The sequence below is a fragment of the Cynocephalus volans genome, chromosome 15 (genome assembly GCF_027409185.1).
Source record: "Cynocephalus volans isolate mCynVol1 chromosome 15, mCynVol1.pri, whole genome shotgun sequence".
NCBI classification, from domain to species: domain Eukaryota; kingdom Metazoa; phylum Chordata; class Mammalia; order Dermoptera; family Cynocephalidae; genus Cynocephalus; species Cynocephalus volans.
The window spans coordinates 28,812,270-28,832,137 of record NC_084474.1 but is presented as its reverse complement, the minus strand read 5'-3'; the positions used below and the strand labels follow the sequence as shown (position 1 = coordinate 28,832,137).

The 19,868-nt window shown below is 35.1% G+C and overlaps 1 protein-coding gene across 1 annotated transcript in view; it reads left to right on the top strand.

Moving 5' to 3' along the window:
- TRPA1 (transient receptor potential cation channel subfamily A member 1) overlaps positions 1–19,868 on the top strand; it is a 61,133-nt gene that overhangs the window by 25,708 nt on the left and 15,557 nt on the right. The window contains exons 9-17 of the mRNA XM_063079898.1: positions 242–341; positions 1,052–1,152; positions 2,171–2,340; positions 2,426–2,590; positions 4,162–4,276; positions 5,225–5,391; positions 6,716–6,809; positions 9,771–9,830; positions 10,333–10,431. Coding sequence (XP_062935968.1) covers positions 242–341; positions 1,052–1,152; positions 2,171–2,340; positions 2,426–2,590; positions 4,162–4,276; positions 5,225–5,391; positions 6,716–6,809; positions 9,771–9,830; positions 10,333–10,431 — 1,071 coding nt within the window. The remainder of the gene's footprint in view (positions 1–241; positions 342–1,051; positions 1,153–2,170; positions 2,341–2,425; positions 2,591–4,161; positions 4,277–5,224; positions 5,392–6,715; positions 6,810–9,770; positions 9,831–10,332; positions 10,432–19,868) is intronic.

Genomic DNA, 19,868 nt, shown 5'->3' with positions numbered 1-19,868 from the left:
GTTGAAATTATAAAAGAATGCCTTGATTGCTGGTGTTATAACATATGAATTATAGAGAAATCTAAAGTTAGCCTATTTATCTAAGAAAAATTAAATCTAAGGCTAATTAAAATCTAAGGCTATTTAGTGCTAGCCTTAATATAGACACTGTATCCCAAAGAATTAACATTATTTAGAGACTGCAAAATAAGCTGATTTATCTGTTCCTAAGTTCTTTGTTGAATGGCTTGTTTTATTTTAGGGTGCAGATATTAATAGCACCGATGGTGAAGGACGGTCTCCACTTATATTAGCAACTGCTTCTGCATCTTGGAATATTGTAAATTTGCTGCTGTCTAAAGGTACCAAGAGGGACCAAGCCAAGCCTTTGGAACTACTGCTCAATTTGGTTAAACATTTCTTAGCCATTTATCACATACCAGGCACCAGGCCCGCTGCTATAAACACAGAAATAAACATAGTACTTTTCATGTCTCGAATAATTTTCAGTCCAGTCAGGGAGCAATATTTAAAAAGGTAGTTATAAAACCATTGTTATATTCTAGGCATTTTGCGGAACATTTTATCAACTTTCCTTCAATGAATCAGTCCTATGTGGTGTAGGTACTGTAACTTTCCCCATTTTAGATACTAACCTGGCACTATGATAACAAAGAAGAGAGGTGTCTTTCTCTTCTTCCCTGTTCTTTCTTGATCTCTAGTCTTTAGTCTAAAGTTCTGTGTTATGCTTTAAAAGGTAATGCCTCATATAGTAATGTACTGGACCACATATTCTCAAAGCCCTTACACACACACACACACACACACACACACACACACACACACACACACACACACACACACACACACACACACACACACACACACACACACACGGAGTAAGGTAAGCCCACTTTTAAATATGTTTAGTTTTCTCATTTAAATAAAGTCTCCTGTAAGTTAAAGGTCGGCAAAGTTTTAAGTCAAAAATCTTTTATTAAGTTGAAAATCCACCATAGGCCATTTAAATGAGTAGAATTTATACTTTTATATTTATATTGTGCTTTTTTAGGTGCCCAGGTAGACATAAAAGATCACCTTGGACGTAATTTTCTGCATTTAACTGTACAGCAACCTTATGGATTAAAAAATTTGAGAACTGAGTTTATGCAGGTAATATATATCTATGGATTTTTATAAACCGAATTGAGTTCAATAGAAATTAAACTGATTCTGTTTATTATGATTCTTATTATTATAAAGGCTAATCTGGAATTTTAAAAATGTTTAAAAATAAAGATTTGTATTCTGTATTTGAATATTTATTTACAACATGATGGTGGTAATGATGATGATAATGTTAATCGCACTGGGATTGAATTTTCTTAGTTACAGAGAGTTTCAGTACACTTTCATCTATAATAAGGATACATCCTTAATCAGTTAGATTTTCTTCACTCTTTGAACATTATGAACTGCATATCAGTGGAAAAGCTAAGTACACGAGTGAATTAGCAATAATCCACCATCAGTTAAGAAAAACTACTCAACATACTTGACTTGTTGAAGACAGATTGAAAGCATTATCTCCATATTTATATGCACCAGCTAATACTTCTTGAGTGACTATTAGTCACTCACATGTGTAGAGTACCATATTTTTATAGTAAATAGACTTTAATATTGTCACTATCTTTAATAAGAATCAAGAATATGTATGTATTTCAATATTTTAAACAAAAATAAAATGTTTTGTTGATTGCATTAAACTACTCATTTGCATTCATTTTTCATTTAATATACATGTAAAGGATAAAGTAAACCTAATTTTAACAACCCATCCATTTTGTCTAGCAGAAGATATTAGCATTAATCTCTTAGGTGATATTTGTGGGGGAATGACGGGACAGGTAGTGGCCAAATAAATTTGGAAAATGCTGGGTTAGAAACCTTAAGTGCATGTTCCTATCTGTAGGATCTCTCAGAGCTTTTAATATGGTAATGTACACTACAGGGAGACAGAGCATGCAACTTCATCTGTATTTATTTTACTCTAGTACCCTTTAGGTTATTTACATGTTTGCCCCCAAGAAATACATATTGACCCTCGTTAGAAAATACAGAATAGTTTGAAAAACACCGTATTAGCATAATACAGAGTTATAGGTAGAATATTAATTTTTTCTCACAGATGCAACATATTAAAGAGCTGGTAATGGATGAAGACAACGATGGGTGTACTCCACTACATTATGCATGTAGACAGGGGGTTCCTTTCTCCGTAAATAACCTACTTGGCTTTAATGTGTCCATTCATTCCAAAAGCAAAGATAAGAAATCACCCCTGCATTTTGCAGCCAGGTAAGGTCCAGTTTATGCAACATGCGAACATGTCTCCTTTCTGTTTAATATTTGCTTTGAAAATATGCAACTTAATTTTTTCAAGTTATGGGCGTATCAATACCTGTCAGAGGCTCCTACAAGACATAAGTGATACAAGGCTTTTGAATGAAGGTGACCTTCATGGAATGACTCCTCTCCACCTGGCAGCAAAAAATGGACACGATAAAGTAGTTCAACTTCTTCTGAAGAAAGGTGCATTATTTCTCAGGTGAGGATATACAATTGGAATGTTTATATATTCGTTTTAATTAGCCATTTGCAGGCTGTTTTTCTATTATATTTTTTATTTTGATATTTAACTTTATATTTCATTGAGTACTTTTATCCATCTTATTTAATCCTCAAAACATATGTAACTTCTCAAATATTTAAGGGGAAGTTAATATTATTCCCAATTGACAAATAAAGACTTTAATGTTTATAGAGTTGAAGACCTTGTTCAAGGTCGCAGAATAAGTGACTTCGTGCAAAATATTTCTCAGAACTTTTGCAATACAGTTCCTTGTATTTTACTTTATCATGCTGCCCTCTTCCTATGAAGATATGAAACTATGTTTGTTTATGTTTGTGTGTACATGTATCCACACACACACACACACAAAACCATACAAGTTCATAGACCTTACTTTTTATTTAATATAATGAGTGATTGATATAAAAACCTCCTTTTAAGCGAGAACAAGAGACATTAAAAATTCTGAACTTCACTATACTTAAAGGAAATCTAACACAAGGAACAAAACCAAGTTAAAATATGCAAGCACAATAAAAAAAAGGGGGGGCATGATTAAGTGGCACCCTTGTAGAAAGAAAAAGAAAACCTGGAAACATTTTAGAGACGTACAATGAGTTATCTTGCTTTCACCAAAAGCTCATTAGGCTAGTGTTCAAAAACACATTTTTTATCAGATACTAGTAAATTAGAGATGTAGCTGTGAAATGAATGCTTTGCTCAGTTTCTTCCTGCTTGCGAGGGAGCACAAAACAGCAGACCTGCAAAGAGAACCCAAGAGGACCCAGGCCAGACAGTTGTTGCTTAATTATATCATAACTAAGCAAGATTACTCTTGTACCCTAAAACAGCTGCTCATTAGCACTGAAATTAAATTATGTCAGGATTTTTTTTCTATGTTTAATTTGGAAAAGTATTACTAATATGACAAGCTTTTATTGTATATGCATCTTGAATTTCTATGAGAAAGGATAAACATTTTTCAAAGGGATTGAGTAAGTAAGCATCTTTGAAAAAACAGAAGGAATGTTTTTTTGGACCTAAACTCTTGGAAGAGTAAGTGACAGTAAGCTAAGTATGTCCTAGCCAAGTACTGTAAGATGATGATGTTTATTATTAATAGCTGTAACTATTTATCATGAAGACTAATAACACCAGCATGGAAAATTTTTTTGATACAATGTTCAATGAAAGAATAAAACAAGATTTAAAATTGTGTGTTTAAGTACATTACAGCTTTGAAAACAATATATATGACACAGACATGCGAACTCTAGTTTCTCCCACCTGCAAATGTTTGGTAATGTGTTTATATCCTTTTATGTTTTAATCTACTAAATACAAAATTGTGGGAATCACATAACAGCTAGACCATTTAAGACCATAGGGCTTGAAATTAGCTCATTTGTTATAATTACATAATATTTAGTTGCTATATCTCAATTATGCTTTTTTTGTCATCATACCCACCTGTGAGCCAGGTGGCATCCCATTCCACATTTCATCTGTAAAGTATATGCACACGTCTTTTCTTAACTCTTTGACAGTGACCACAGTGGCTGGACAGCTTTGCATCATGCATCCATGGGCGGGTACACTCAGACCATGAAGGTCATTCTTGATACTAATTTGAAGTGCACAGATCAGCTGGATGAAGAAGGGGTATGTACTGTGTTCCTCGTATCTACTTGAAATTTTGACAAAGCAAAAATTTCCAAAACTGCAGGAAAGCCTTCTTCTTATCCACCCCCTTCCATTCCTTGACCTGTTCCCAGTCTTTTGATGTTTTTTTAAACAAGCAAATTGTTGGGGTGAAGAATAGGAAAAGGAGAACAGAAAATTGTAGAATACCAAGGAGTGGGTGCACGTTGAGGACACCCCTCCAGTTTCACAGAGGCCTGTCCACAGGTGATTGTGGTTTGATTTTTCCGGGGTCACTCCCTGGTGACCCCAGAAAAATGAAGAGGGTGGTAATGAGTTTTTGTAGAACTAAGTATGTTATTTGGAAGTGTATTTATTTGAAGAACTATCTTTTATTGTGCTATTATATCCTTCCTTCATAGTGATGTGTACATTCATTCACAAAATGATATAGAAGATTGTCGTTGCTTTTTTAAAAATGTCTTTATGTGGCAAAACTAAAAATTGGCAATCTTATAACAGTCTCTGATTTTTAAAAAAAAAATTTTGCAAGCTTCTGAAACACCAAATCTGGAAACCAGTGCTCTTCTACATGATAAATCTTTCATGATTATTTTCTTCTATGTTCACTCCAACATCCTTACCCTGAAACCTCATCCTTTGTCCTTGTGGAATTATCCCACTTCAAAAGCAAAACAGAACAAACCCCTTGAAATTCACACATACACAACACACGCAGACCCTGCACCCCCTCTTCTCTCCCCCACACAACACATTTGAGGTGTAAATTCATTATTTTGAAGTTTGATTCTGAACACTGCTTTTAAATTTGATGTATTTTGGTATTAAATAGTCAGCGTTATTGATAATTTATTTTAAGCACAGTTCAACAATGAAACAAAGCAGTAAAATGGCCCAAGGACAAAGAGCCTTTGTCACATGTTTTCTGTGTTCTGTTTTCTCTGCAAGAACACCGCGCTGCACTTCGCTGCAATGGAAGGCCACGCCAAAGCCGTTGCGCTGCTCCTGAGCTACGATGCTGCCATAGTCCTGAACAAGCAGCAGGCCTCCTTTCTGCACCTCGCATTTCACAACAAGAGAAAGGAGGTGGTTCTCATGACCATCAGGAACAAAAGGTACCCTTTCTTCCTGTCCACGTTCATTTAGTATTCTCTGGTGTCAGGGATGATTCACAGCCTGAGAGGAAACAGAAAAGAGAAAAAGAGTATGTTTGGGCCATTAATCAACATTTTAAAATGTTAGCTGTTAATGTAATTTTTTAGTAAACATTTTGGCACGTTGCTTAACCACTTGTGTCTTCAGTTTACATTTCTCAAACATGGGAGCATAAGACCACCTTGGTAGCACTCTTATGAGACTTGAAGGGTCCAGGCATGTGACATGTGTGACTCCATGGTCATTGTCAAGCAAACGTTACCCTGCCCCAACCTGAACTTGCCTAACACTCTCTTGCCAACAGAAACCCCAAAACTAAATGTTGGTGCAAACATTCTCCAGGGTAAATCCATGTTGTCACCAGTACCATCTAATGAAATTTCCATTAATAGATGATCTCTCATGGGTGTGGATTTTTAAACCATACTCTAAGGAGATTTAATGATGAAGTTGGAGGGTACTTTGTCCTGCTTCTTGTACATAACCTTGTCTGTATAATCACAGATGACTATGCATGAGGGCCTGGTGTCACCCAGTAGCAGACACAGAGGTGAACATCTCATATTCAAGGCAGATCAAGCCTGTGTGTTTGAACACAGACAGTCTCAGGAACCCCCTTTGAACCACTTCTGTCAATAATGCAGATGTTCTAGATGGATTTACTGACAGGGTTAACAGAAAATTTGCCTGAGTTATTATTAGAACCAGACACCTATCACATAAATAGGATCTTTATAGAGGTCAATGGTTTCTTCTTCGCTTCCTATTGTAGATTGAGTTCCTCCTTCTTATTTAACCAGCTGGATGGTGACACAGAAAGGACAAACTTTGCAACATTCTGACAGAGGCTGTCCTGACTCATGATTAATTAAACATTAATTAACTATTAAATATGTGCCCAGTCTACGTTCTGATGTATGTGTGTGAATGTGGATATTTCTACCCACCATATTCAGCTCTGAAAGTATTTACCATTTCATGACTTTAGGAGAAAAAGAAGAAACAGGCCTGCCTTCCTTTGAAGGCATTTAAAGAGACAGCACAGTGATATAACAGCCATCCTAGAATTTGCACATATTCCTTATTTACATTAATGGACAAGGATCCTATTAAGGGACTGATCTTGGTTCACGTATTGGTCCCACTGGAACCAATGGGTGAGCACTGCATTTCATGGATAAACTGAAATTTATGTTTCTCTTAAAGATGTAATCTTGTGTTTCAACTGTTGTGCAGAACAGGAAGATTAAGACTTGTGCTTGTTTTATTTATTTATTTTTACAGATGGGATGAATGTCTTGAGGTTTTTAGTCATTCTTCTCCATGCAATAAATGTCCGATCATGGAAATGGTAGAATACCTCCCTGAATGCATGAAAGTAAGCTCTTCAAACAAAACTCCTTACAAGTATATGCTTGGCATGTAATATGATGTGAGGATTTATTGTTATAATCCTAACCTAATAACAGTAGTTTCTATCTTTAAATAAAGTTTCTAGTTTTCCATAGGCTGTAAGAGAAGTTAGCTAACAAGTATTTAATGAGGACCTACTTGGATTAAAGAATCTTAGTAATTATGTGTAATATAGGAAAATATGGTAAACCATTTTTTTATTCAGACAATCCCTGTCTAGAGCAGAGACTGCAAACTAGTTGTTTTCTGGCTGAATAAAGCCTCTAGTTATGTTTTGTTTGACATGCATGTTATTGTTTCAAATTTACATGAGTTGCTAACATTTAAAACCAGGATGCTTTCCTTAAGCATTCCATACTTGTGCATCTGACTTCCTGTAAACATGAGAAGGTATGGTTCCTTGGTTGCCTTCTCACAGGCAGGAATTGCTGGGCTAAGCAGGAGCTGTTTCCTTTGGATGGGGCAAGCACTCTCTCATTGGACATGCCCCACCTCTCGCTTTTGTATACTGTGCTCCAGTGCCTAGCATTAGTTGCGTGTTAGTTGTCGTTCTTGAACAATTGTTTCCTTGTAGTAGAGAGAATTCTTGATATACATCTCTATCCAAACTGGTGACAAAAGCCAGCCCAAGGAGAGCCAATCTTTTAAGAACAATGGGAAGAAACTCTTCTGCCTGGCGTGGTTCATTCATTTAGATTACTTGCCTAGCCTCTGTGGGTCTTCGAACATGTGACTCCTTGTGCTAGATTAAATACACACCCAGCAAGCATATGACTGGTTGCCCACAGCAAGACAAACACACACAGACCATTGAGCACATTAGTGTTAAAGAATACAAATAAAAGCCCTCCTGGGAAAGTTGGGATTTGAGGTTTGGGACAGACATAGAATAATCAAGAAAAGCAGAATGACATCAAATGTCATTCACAGGGAAAAACATATCCAAATACTGGAGGAGGCAGTAAGACATAGTGACACAGGGAACGGAGGACCAGATTTGGAACCTGGAGGCCCTGGAATTTAATCCTGGCTCTGCCTTTTACTGTGCTGCCTTAGGCAAGTCATTTCACCTCTCTGAGCTTCATTTTCTATTTTCTTTACCTTTAAAACAGTGATGCTGACACCAATCTTGCAAAGTGTTTACAAAAAATAAAGGAAACATATATAAAGTGTTCAGGACAACGGCTGACACAACCCTCTACTATTTTTATACTGCTTATGTGTTTACTAATACTACTACTACCAGCACTTATTGTTTTTGTTTATTCAATAAGCACTTACTATGTGCTAAATGCTTCATGTGTATTTTTTTCTTTATGACATCTAATAAAAATTGGAGCCAATCCAGTGCATTAACAGCACATAGATGAACTTTTTAGGTGACTAAATCTCATCAAATGCACATAAATATTGAGGGTTGAAAACTCTCAGACTTTCTTATTCAGTAATTACAGTTGTTGGAATCTGTCCCAATGAATAATCAGAGATACAGATTTATATACAATATTTCCTGCAGCATTATTTATAATAGTAAAACAGTAATATGTTAGAAATATTCATGTTTGGAAAATGTAGTAAAGAATTGAAGAAATTATACCTAAATGTTAATAAGAATGGTCTGTTCTGGGATTATGATTGGTTTTTCTTTTCTTCTTAATGCTACTGTATTTTCTAGATAGTTTCTTATAATGACTTGTATTAGTTTTGGATTGTGAAATTTTTTCAGTAATATAGGTGAACTTATAGGTCTTTTAGTTTAGCTTTCCATCACAAATTTGAATTACTTATACATTTCTGAAAAGTTGCTTTTGCAACCCGCTCATCCCCAAGGCAGCCCATCCTTTATTTTTCCTGTACTGATCATTTCAAAGTTCTCCAACTGTAACAACCAGACCTTCCTCTCTGGTTCTGCCTTGTACAGCAGTACTTACTAGTCTTGTCTTTATTTTTCATGATGCCATATTGTTATGACTCCATTACTGCTATCCAGTCACCAAAAGAGCCTCCTTGAAATTTTGTCAGTCCTTCTGGTACCTGAGACCAGCTAGATCCCTGTTTCTCCCTTTCAGGGTGCAGTCCAACCCTCTACGCTCAAGTCCTGCAAGTGGGGTTGATCAGATGTCCCAGGAGCTCCCGGATATGTTGATAGGGCCATCTGGTGCCTCGTGTCCAGTCCCAGTTCCAAGAGGGCAGCCTTGCCCAGCAGTATTTCCTTCTCAGTACCATGAATTTGGGCCTCCAGATTTTGGTTGTCTTAAATTGTTTATGTAGACAGAGACCCCACAAAAACATTTGTACCCACACACCTTAAGGATGGCTCTAATGACCCCATAAGTTTTCTTTTCCTGAATTGCCATTTAGAGGGTGTTCAAGTATTTTCTGTTGCAACATCTCTCCCCCATCCTGTCCATTCCCCCTTGGACACATACACTCTGAGTGTTGCAAGTGAGGTACAGAAGCAGATGCACTACTCCAGGCTGGAGCAGCACAGAAGATGGGACTTAACCATAGAAAGACCCCAGTGCTGGGATGAAAGATCTCGATGAGAGACAATAAGTTGTCACTGTAAGATACTGAGCAAAGGAATCCTTCGTAATCTACATATTCTTTAGAAGCCCAGAAATACATCAAATTTTAGGAAAACTAATAGAATATCTATTACCCAAATTTTAGTAAATGCAATTTCATTTGCAAGCACATGGTATTTTTCTGAAGCATTGGGTATTTCTGAGGCACAGAGGTGTTTGTAACACTTTGTATTTTAAACTTTGCTTCTGAATGACATAGATTAAAATTTATCCCTGAGGTACAAGAAACAAAGGAAGGGAAGGGGAATATCTTGTGTGTTTTCTAGAAACGGGATGAAATTCTTTTCTTGTATATAGTCTGCTACCCCAGTAGCTTAGCTGGATTTTCTCTGTTGAAGGTACTTTTAGATTTCTGCATGTTGCCTTCCACAGAGGACAAGTCCTGCCAAGACTACCATGTAAGTTTGTTTTATTATAATTATTCAAAGAATATTTTTAAAAGTATTATTATAGTTATACAATGTATTATAGATGGTATTGGTTTCTTTTATCATATTATCTCATTATCTACTTATGAGAGAATTTTTCCTTTACTCAGTTTTGCCCTAATATTTTAACTGTTTCTGATAGCATCATTTAATGTTATTTGTAGTCATTATATTTTCTTGGGTAGTTTTACCTAAGAATGAAAGTCTAAAAGATCTGAATAATCTTTTGAGAATTCCTCTTTTTCCGTGACTATGAGCTGTAAAGGAATCAAATAATAGCCTTGCAGGGTATTTATTCTTTATAATTTATGTTCAGTTATTTAATTTTCTTTTCTTCACTTGAAATGACTCATCTTTGTTTGAATCACCTACTTTTCATCAGAATTGTAGGCTTGCATGTTTGATTTGTCAAGAACTATTTTGGGGGTCTACACTAGACTAATTGCATTTTTAAAATTTTTATTTTCTGCAGATCGAGTATAATTTTGCATATCTCCAATGTCCATTAGAATTCACCAAAAAAACACTACCTACCCAGGATGTAATGTATGAGCCTCTTACAGCCCTCAATGTAAGTCCAGTGTTTTCATTATTCAGGTAATTTCTACCTGGATTTCAAAAATGTCTTGATACAGTAGTCCCATACTTGATGTGAATAGAAGGGGCCTGGAGAGAATTCCAGTTTTATAGTTCTATGTCTATGTCTGCCATGTGTCCCAACCCTTTATTTTTTAGGAAAGAAAGCAATAATTTACTAAGATTGTTTTATTTTCATCCGCTTAAAGTTTCACACCTCAGTCCTAATGGTCACATAAGACCTGCCCCAATCCAGAATCAAATAAACCATGGACAACACAGTGAGCACCCGCCTTCCATCTCTATCCCTCTGCATATTCAAGAGTTTTCTCCAATGTAAACCACAGGAAAATGCAGGGGGTTCCGTTTTACAACCACAGCCTCCAAGTTCAGCCAGCTGCTGGGCTTCAGGGTAAACTCTGACTTTTCAGAGGCTCTTAGATATTTCCAGAGGAATGAACTCTGTCTAAGGTAGGCTTTGAATAAACAGCATGGACCCAAATTTCCCAAGAGACTTAATCCAAACCAGCTCTTATTCCAAAGAATGCTTTTACATTCCTAGCCAAGGAAGCAACGAAGGCCATTCATGTGATTCACTTCAGTCTAAATCAAGGGTCTCAGACTCAAATAACTGCAGAGAAAACAGGTGACAGAAGAGTAATGTAGGCTCCTGGTTAAAACAACAGTGACTAATAGTTTCAACAAACTAGTGCCATGCGGCAGTAGTAGCCCAATATTGCATAAATATTGGCAACGAATTAAAATTGTGTGCTTGCAAAAGAAAATATATTTGAGGATTGAATTTGCAAATTTTGGTCTAGATCTGTGCCAATGTGGTAGCCACTGGCCACATGTGGCCACTTAAATTAAAATTATTTAAAATTAAATAACGTTAAAAATTCAGTTCTTTAGTCACACTAGCAACATTTCAAGTACTCAGTAGTCCATGTGGCTCCCATATTGGACAACACAGATATAAGATGTTTCCATCTTTGCGAATAGTTCTATTGGATAACACTGGTCTAGACCAATGAAGAATTTTCACTTGCCTTAAATGAATATATTTCCCCACATGAGAGCCTTTGGTATGGTCCATGGTACCAACCATCACCTAAAGTGAGATCTAAAAGGCTTCCTGAGCACTTGGAGTGTGAAGGATGAAGACACACGTGGATTTTATGCCCTCAATGCTTGCAATGGCAACTGATTCACATTTGCTCTATGCGGTGTGTTTTAGCTCCATTAGAGTATGTCGTGCTTTGCAGCTGTTAGTGTAGTTCAGAATTAGTAGCCAAGTGATTTAGCAGTACCTATACCACAGTTATACTTAGAAACATTTTTGTGTATGTATGTAGTTTTTTTAAAAATTGTAATTTGAAGAATAGGCAATACTTCTATCAGAAAGAAAATGTGTTTACTGCCTCCACCACCAGAAGGCGAAAAGAAGGAAATAAAATCTATGTAGCACCTAAAAATAAAAGACTCTCTGTAATAATAGACTCAGAACAATTTGTATGAAACAGGCTGACTTGAATAAATACACCATATTCAGTGAGAGTCATATCTGTACATGACTGCACAGTGCCTTAATAACATTGCAAATTTCACTTTAGTTATGAGTGAGCTGAACTGGGTTCTTCAGGAAGGCAGCTGGTCTAGTATGGGAAGTTATTGTGCACAGGAGTCTGAAAATCTAGATAAATAGAAAGGCATATGAAATTGGATACTACGATTAAGACAAACTGGAGCTGGTAAGAGGGTGTTTTATTAATGGTTCATGCAGAATGGAGATACCTTAAAGACTTCATTAGCACAGCTACAAACACTTTGGATATTGTAACTCTTACTTGCACTTCACTTGGTGATATTCAAACTGATGATTTGCTTATATGTTTAAAGTGGTAGGTTTGCCTCTTGGTTTGAAAGCAGACTTACAAGATTTCAGGAACATAAAAGGAGGATTGTTTTAATTAAAACACATGAAAAACAATTAACTGTACATATCTGTAGTATGGTGTTTTTGAATCTTAGTAACATTTTAGCTAAGTGAACTACTCTCACAAATATTTTTCCATATTTCTTCATTTTAGCTTGAAAAAACATAAACTTAACTTTAAATGGAAAAAAATTCAGATCTACATTCAAGTTTAGATGAGATCTTAAAAACAACTGTTAGATCCTGCTAGTTTGTTTTTTTTCCCCCAAGGATAGCTAGTGATGCAGCCTTATGGGCTCCACTGGGACTCTAACAGATAATGAATATTAGCAACAAGAGCTCTTTAATTTTCCCAGAAGATTGTATGCACATATACAGTCGTGCATCACTGAATGATGGAGATATGTTCTGAGAAACATGTCATTAGGTGATTTTGTTGTGGGAACATCACAGAATATACTTACACAAACCTAGATGGTATAGCCTACTACACACCTACAGTATAAATCTATACAGCGTGTTACTGTGCTGAGTGCTGCAGGCAATTGTAACACAGTTATAAATATTTGTGTATCTAAACATGCCTAAATAGAGAAAAAATACAGTCAAAATATGGTATGAAAGGTTAAAAAATGGTACACCTGTATCGGGCACTTACCATGCATGGAAGCTGCAGGATTAGAAGCTGCTCTGGGTGGGTCAGTGAGTGAGTGAGTGGTGAATGAATGTGAAAGCCTCAGCCATTGCTGCACACTATTGTAGACTTTATAAACCCACTACTCTTAGGCTACATTAAATTTATAAAAAAGATTTTTATTTCTTTAATAACAAATTAACTTTAGCTGACTGTAACTTTTTTACTTTATAATTTTTTTAACTTTTTGACTTTTTGACCTGTAATAATACTTAGCTTAAAACACAAACACATTGCAGAACTGTACAAAAATATTTTCTTGTTTTATACTCCTATTCCATAGCTCTTTTTTATTTTTAATTTATTTTTTACTTTTTAAACTTTTTGTTAAGAACTAAGACACAAACACACACAGTAGCCTAGCCCTACACAGGGTCAGGATCATTAATACACTGCCTTCCACCTCTACATCTTGTCCCTCTGGGAGGTCTTCAGCGGCAACAACATGCATGTTGTTTTATACTTTTAGGTTTTATGTTTAGGCCTTTAATCCATTTTCAGTTAATTTTTGTATATGGTATAAGGTAAGGGTCTATGTTCTTTCTTTTGCATGTGAATATCTCGTTTTCCCAAAACCATTTGCTGAAGAGAGGCTCTGTTTCTCATTGTGTGATCTTGGCATCCTTGTCAAAGATCATTTGATCATATTTGCAAAGGTTTATTTCTGGGCTCTCTATTCCCTTCCATTGGTTTATAAGTCTGTCTTTATGCCAGTACCACACATCACGATTACTGTTGCTTTGTAGCATGGTTTGAAATCAGGAGTGTAAGGCCTCCAACTTTGTTCTTTTTCAAGGTTGTTTTGTTTTTCCTTCAGATTCCATATGAATTTTAGGATGTCTTTTCTATGTTAGAAAAAATGCTATTGGGGTTTTGATAGGGATTGCATTGAGTCTGTAGATCACTTTGGATAATATGGACATTTTAACAATGTTGAGTCTTCCAATCCATGAAAAAGGGGTGTATTTCCATTTATTTGTATCTTTTCTGATTTTTTTAGTACTGTTATGTAGTTTTCAGTGCAAAAGTCTTTTGCCTCCTTTGTTTATTCCTAAGTATTTTATTATTTTTGAACATTTGAATCCATATTGTAAATGGGATTGTTTTCTTCATTTCTTTTTTAGATTTGTCAGCAAATGTATAAAAACACAACTTTGCTTAATTTACTTATTAGTTTCAATTTTTTGTCTGTGAAATTTTTAGTTTTCTACCTATAATGTCATGTCACCTATGACCATGATAAATTTACTTCTTCATTTCGAGTTTGTATGCCTTTTAATTCTTTTTCTTGTCCAATTATCTGGCTAGGACTTTCAATACTAGGTTGAATAGAAATGGTGAGAGTGGGCAGCCCTACCTTGTTCTTGATCAGAGGAAAAGCTTCCGGTCTTTTACAGTTGAGTATGACTTTAGCTGTGGGCTTTTCATATATGGATTTTATTATGGTGAGACTGTATTCTTCTATTCCTAGTTTGTTGGGTGTTTTTTTAATCATGAAAGAGTGTTGGATTTTGTCAAATGCTTTTTTCTGCATCGGTTGAGAGGATCATGTGGTTTTTGTCCTTCACTCTGTTAAGGTGGTACATTATATTGATTAATCTTTGTATGTTGAGCTGTCCCTGTATTCTAGGTATAAATCAAACTTGGTCATTAATTCTTTTAATGCGCTGTTGAATTCAGTTTGCTACGATTTTGTTGAGGATTTTTGCATCAGTATTAATGAGGGATATTGACATGTAGTTTTCTTTCTTGTTGTGTTTTTGTCTGATTTTGGTATCAGGGTAACAATAGCCTCATAGAATGAGTTTTGAAGTGTTACCTCTATTCAGTTCTTCGGAAGAGTTTGAGGAGAATTTGTGTTAATCCTTCTTTAATTGTTTGGTAGAATTCTCCAGTGAAGACATCTAGTCCTGAGCTTTTCTTTGTTGAGAGATTTTTGATTACTGCTTCTATTATTGCCTTACTAGTTATAGGTTTGTTCTGATTATTTCTTAATGCTTCAGTCTTGGTAGGTATATATTTTAAGGAATTAATCCATTTCTTCTAGGTTATCCAACTTGTTGGCATGTAATTATTCATATTATTCGCTTATAATCCTTTTCATTTCTTTTTTTAACATTTGTTTATTTAATTAACAAACAAAAATTATATATATTTGTCATGTACAACATGCTGTTTTGAAATATGTAACATTGTGGAATGGCTTAATTGATCTAATTAACATACTTATTACTTCACATACTTGGCATATTTTTCATGGTGAGAACTCTTAAAATCTACTTTCTTAGCAATTTTCAGGAATACAATACATTGTTATTAATGTCACTATGTTGTGCAATAGATCTCTTGAACTTATTTCTTTTATTTAACTGAAATTTTCTATCCTTTGACCAACATCTCCCCAACTTCTCCTTCCCCCATCGCCTGGAAACCATCATTCTTCTCTACTTTTGTGAGTTCAACTTTTTTAGATTCCAACTATATGTGGGATAATGCAGTATTTATCTTTTTGTGCCTGTCTTATTTCACTTAACATACTGTCCTGCGGGTTTATCCATATTGTCACAAAGGACAAGATTTCCTTCTTTTTAAAAAGCTGAATAGTATTCCATTGTTTAATATACCATGTTTTCTTCATCCATTCATCAATTGATAGACACTTAGATAGATTTCATGTCTTAGCTATTGTGAATAATGCTGTAATGAACATGGGGTGCACCTATCTCTTCAATATGCTGATTTCATTCCTTTTGGATACATTCCCAATAGTGGGAATGTTGATCACAAGGCAGTCCTATTTTTAATATTTTAAGGAAGCTCCATACTGTTTTCCATAATGGCTGTACTAATTTACATTCCCATCAACAGTGTGCAAGGGTTCTCTTTTCTCCACATTCTCCCAAACACTTGTTATCTTTTGTCATTTTGATACTTGCCATTCTAATAGTTGTGGTTTTAATTTGCATTTGTTTGATGATTAGTGAAAGTTTTCTATTTCTGTGGCACTTATTGTAATGTTCCCACTTTCATTTCTGATTATACTTATTTGAGCCATCTCTCTTTTTTTCTTTATGAGTCTAGTAAGATTTTGTTAATTTTGTTGATCTCAAAAATGAACTCTTGGTTTCATTGACTTATCCCATCATTGTTCTATTTTCTATTTCACTTATCTCTACTGTAATCTTTATTATTTCCTTAATTCTACTAACCATAAATTTAGTTTTTTCTTCTTTTTCTACTTTGTTGAATTTTAAAGTTAGATTGTTGATTTGTGATTTTTCTTCTTTTTTAATGTAAGCATTTCCTGTTATCAACATCCCTCTTAGTACCGCTTTTGCTGCATCACAAGTTTTGGTATGTTGTGTTTTCACTCTATTTGTATTCAGATATTTTCTAAATTCCTTTTTTTATTCCTTCTTTGACATATTGTTTAGGAGTGAGTTGTTTAAGTTTTACTTTTTTTGTGTGGATTTTTCTATTTTCCTTTTGCTATTGATTTCTAATTTTATATCACTGTGGTCAAGGAGGTATTTTATATGATTCAGTAGTTGTAAATTTGTAAAGACTTGTTATGTGGTCTAATATGTGGTCTGTCTTGGTGAATGTTCCAAGTGTGCTTGAGAAGAATGTGTATTGTGCTGTTATAGGGTGGAGTGTTCTGTATATGTCTATTAGGTACACATGATCTACAGTTTTGCTCAAGTCCTCTGTTTCCTTATTGATCTTCTGTCTTGTTGATCCATCCTAACTGACAGTGGGGCATTGACGTCCCTAATATTATTGCGTTGCTATCTATTTCTCCTTTAAGTTCTATCTATGTTTGCTCTGTATTTGGGGAGCTCTAATATTAGATGCATATTTATTTATAATTGTTATATCTTCCTAGTGAATTGACCTTATTATCATTATACAATGTCCTTCTTTGTTTCTTGTGACAGTTTTTATCTTAAAGTCTGTTTTGTCTGATAACAGATGGCTTTTCCTATTCACTTTAAGTTATCATTTGCCTGAAATATCTTTTTCTTTCTTTTCACTTTCAGCCTATATATGTTCTTATATTTATATTAAGTCTTAGAGACAGGATGTAGTTGGATCACATTTTTTAGTCCATTAAGACAACCTTTGTATTTTAATAGGAGAGTTTAACCAATTTACCTTTAAAGTAATTACTGACAGAGAAGGACATACTGTTGCCATTTTGTTAATTGCTTTCTATATGTTGTAGCTTTCTTGTCTTTCCTGTCTTCTCTTGCTGCCCTCTTTTGTGACTTGTTGATTTTTTGTAGTGATATGTTTTGATTCCTTTCTCATTTCCTTTTGCATTTATTCTATAGATATTTTCTTTGTAGTTACCGTTGCAAATATATAAAATATTTTAAAATTATAACAATCTGTTTAAACTAACAACTTAACTTCAATTGCAAATAAAAATTCTACTGCTTTGCATCACTTTCTCCACACTCATTTTATGCTCTTGATAATACAATTACCTCTTCTTATAAGGCATATTTATTGACATCAATTTATAATTACTTTTCAGGCTCTTGTTTTTTAAAAATACATTAACATTTAAAGTGATTGACCTACATTACAATATTACAGGATTCTATCATTGTTTATATATTTACCTTTACCAGGGAGTTTTATATTTTTGTATGATTTTAGCATCTTTTCATTTCAAATTGAAGAATTCCCTTCAGCATTTCTTGTAGGGCAGGTCTAATGGTGATGAACTCACTCAGCTTTTGTTATCTGGAAAAGTCTTAATTTCTCTTTTATTTTGTGAAAAATAGTTTACCAATTATAGTATTCTTTGCTGGCAGTTTATTTTCTCTCAGCACTTTGAATATATCATCCTGCTTCCTTCTAGCCCGCAAAGTTTCTGCTCAGAAATTTGCTGATAATCTCATTAAAGCTCCCTTGTATATGATGAGTCATGTTTCTCTTACTGATTTCTAGATTCTATGTCTGAGACTTTGACCCTTTGATTATAGTGTGTTTCAGGGCAGGTCTCTTTGGATTTATGCTAATTGGAGTTTTTTGATCTTCTTGAATTTGTGTATCTATCTTTTCAGATTTTGGAAATTTTTAGCCATTATGTTTTCAGATAGGCGCTCTAATTTCTTCTCTTTGTCTTCTCTGGCTGAGCCTTCTCTAATGTATGTGTTGTTCTGCTTGAATTTGTCCCTTAAGTCACTTAGGCTCTCCTTGCTTTTCTTCATTCTTTTTTCTTTTTGTTCTTCTGACACAGTAATTTCAAATGCCCTATCTTTCAGTTCACTTATGCTTTCTTCTGCCTGGTCAAGTTTGCTGTTAAACTCCTCTAGTGAATTTTTCAACTCAGTTACTGTATTCTTCAGTTCTAAAATTTCTGTTTTGTTCTTCTTCACAGTTTCTCTGTTGACATTTTCATTTTCTTCATGTATAGTTTTCCTGACTTCATTTAGCTGTCTGTCTGCTCTCTTTTAGTTCATTGAGCATCCTTATGATATTTATCTTGAATTATTTGTTTGTTAATTCATATGCAGTCATGTGTTGCTTAACAACAAAGATCTGTTCCAAGAAGTGCATCATTAGCCAGTTTTGTCATTCTGCAAACATCATAGAATGTACTTACACACACAGATGGTATAGCCTACTGTACACCTAGGTTATACCATATAGCCATTATAATCTTATGGATCATCACTGTTATGCAGTGTGTCATTGACTAAAATGTTGCTATTAGGTGCATGATCATATCTCTTTTTCTTTAGGGTTGATGTTTGGAATTTTAATTTGTTGCTTTGATTCGACCATGTTTCTCTATTTGTATGCCTTGTTATCTTTTGTTGAAACTTGGAATTTGAGAAAAAACAGTTACATCTCCCAGTCTTATAGTCTGACTTTGGACATGGGGGTCCTACACCAGTCAGCCTGGCTAGAGATTCTGAAGACCTCTTAAATCTTTTCTGAGGATTCTTCTTCTCTGGGCTTGTGCATGTAATCTCCTAGTTGAAGAGGTTATCTGTTTCTACTCCGGACCTCCCCCTGGTGTATATCTGCAGTACTGCAGCCGCTCTGGTGGGATAGCAAGCCATGATACTGGATCACTACTTACCATCTTTCTGTGATGCTGTAGTCTTTCTGATGCTAGACCAAGCCTTGGTGATCTACTTTGTTTTGAGTGGTCCCCTCCTGGCACCCCTTCTGTCAGGCAAGATAGAAATCATTTCCTTGGGCAGACTTCAAAAAAGTCAGAACATTGGATGTATATTCCACTCTTCTTTTTCTCTCCCCAGGGAGAAGCCTGGAGTTGGGAGTTTTCTCTCAATGGCACTGTTTTGTGCCCAAGGGAAGGGCTGTGGCCAGTAAATACTATGAATTTTCCTACCATCCTTGGTATGGTCCTTGTTGGCTGCATGCTTGCCTGTGGTGCAGGAACCTCTTAACTGGGTTCTGGATTTCTCACAAAGGCAATTGATCTGTGAATTGTTGTTAAGTCAGCGTCTTTGGAGGAAGGAACATGTGGGACTTCCTGTTCTGCCATTTTGCTGACATTGGTCTCTCTATTTATTTCTTGAATAATTAAAATTAGTAATTCCCATAACTTTTATGAAAATTTATAACCTACAGATTAATTTAACTACTATTCATGTGACTTTTATACTATTTAACATTCTTTTAGAAAGACCAGCCTGAATTTCTTCAAGGACAAAATGAGGTTATAATTCTTGCTAATTTATCTTTTAATGTTCTTTCCTGTTGTAACTTTGTGTAAATTGAAAAGGTTAAGCTATCCCAGCAAGTCAGAGGTCAAAAG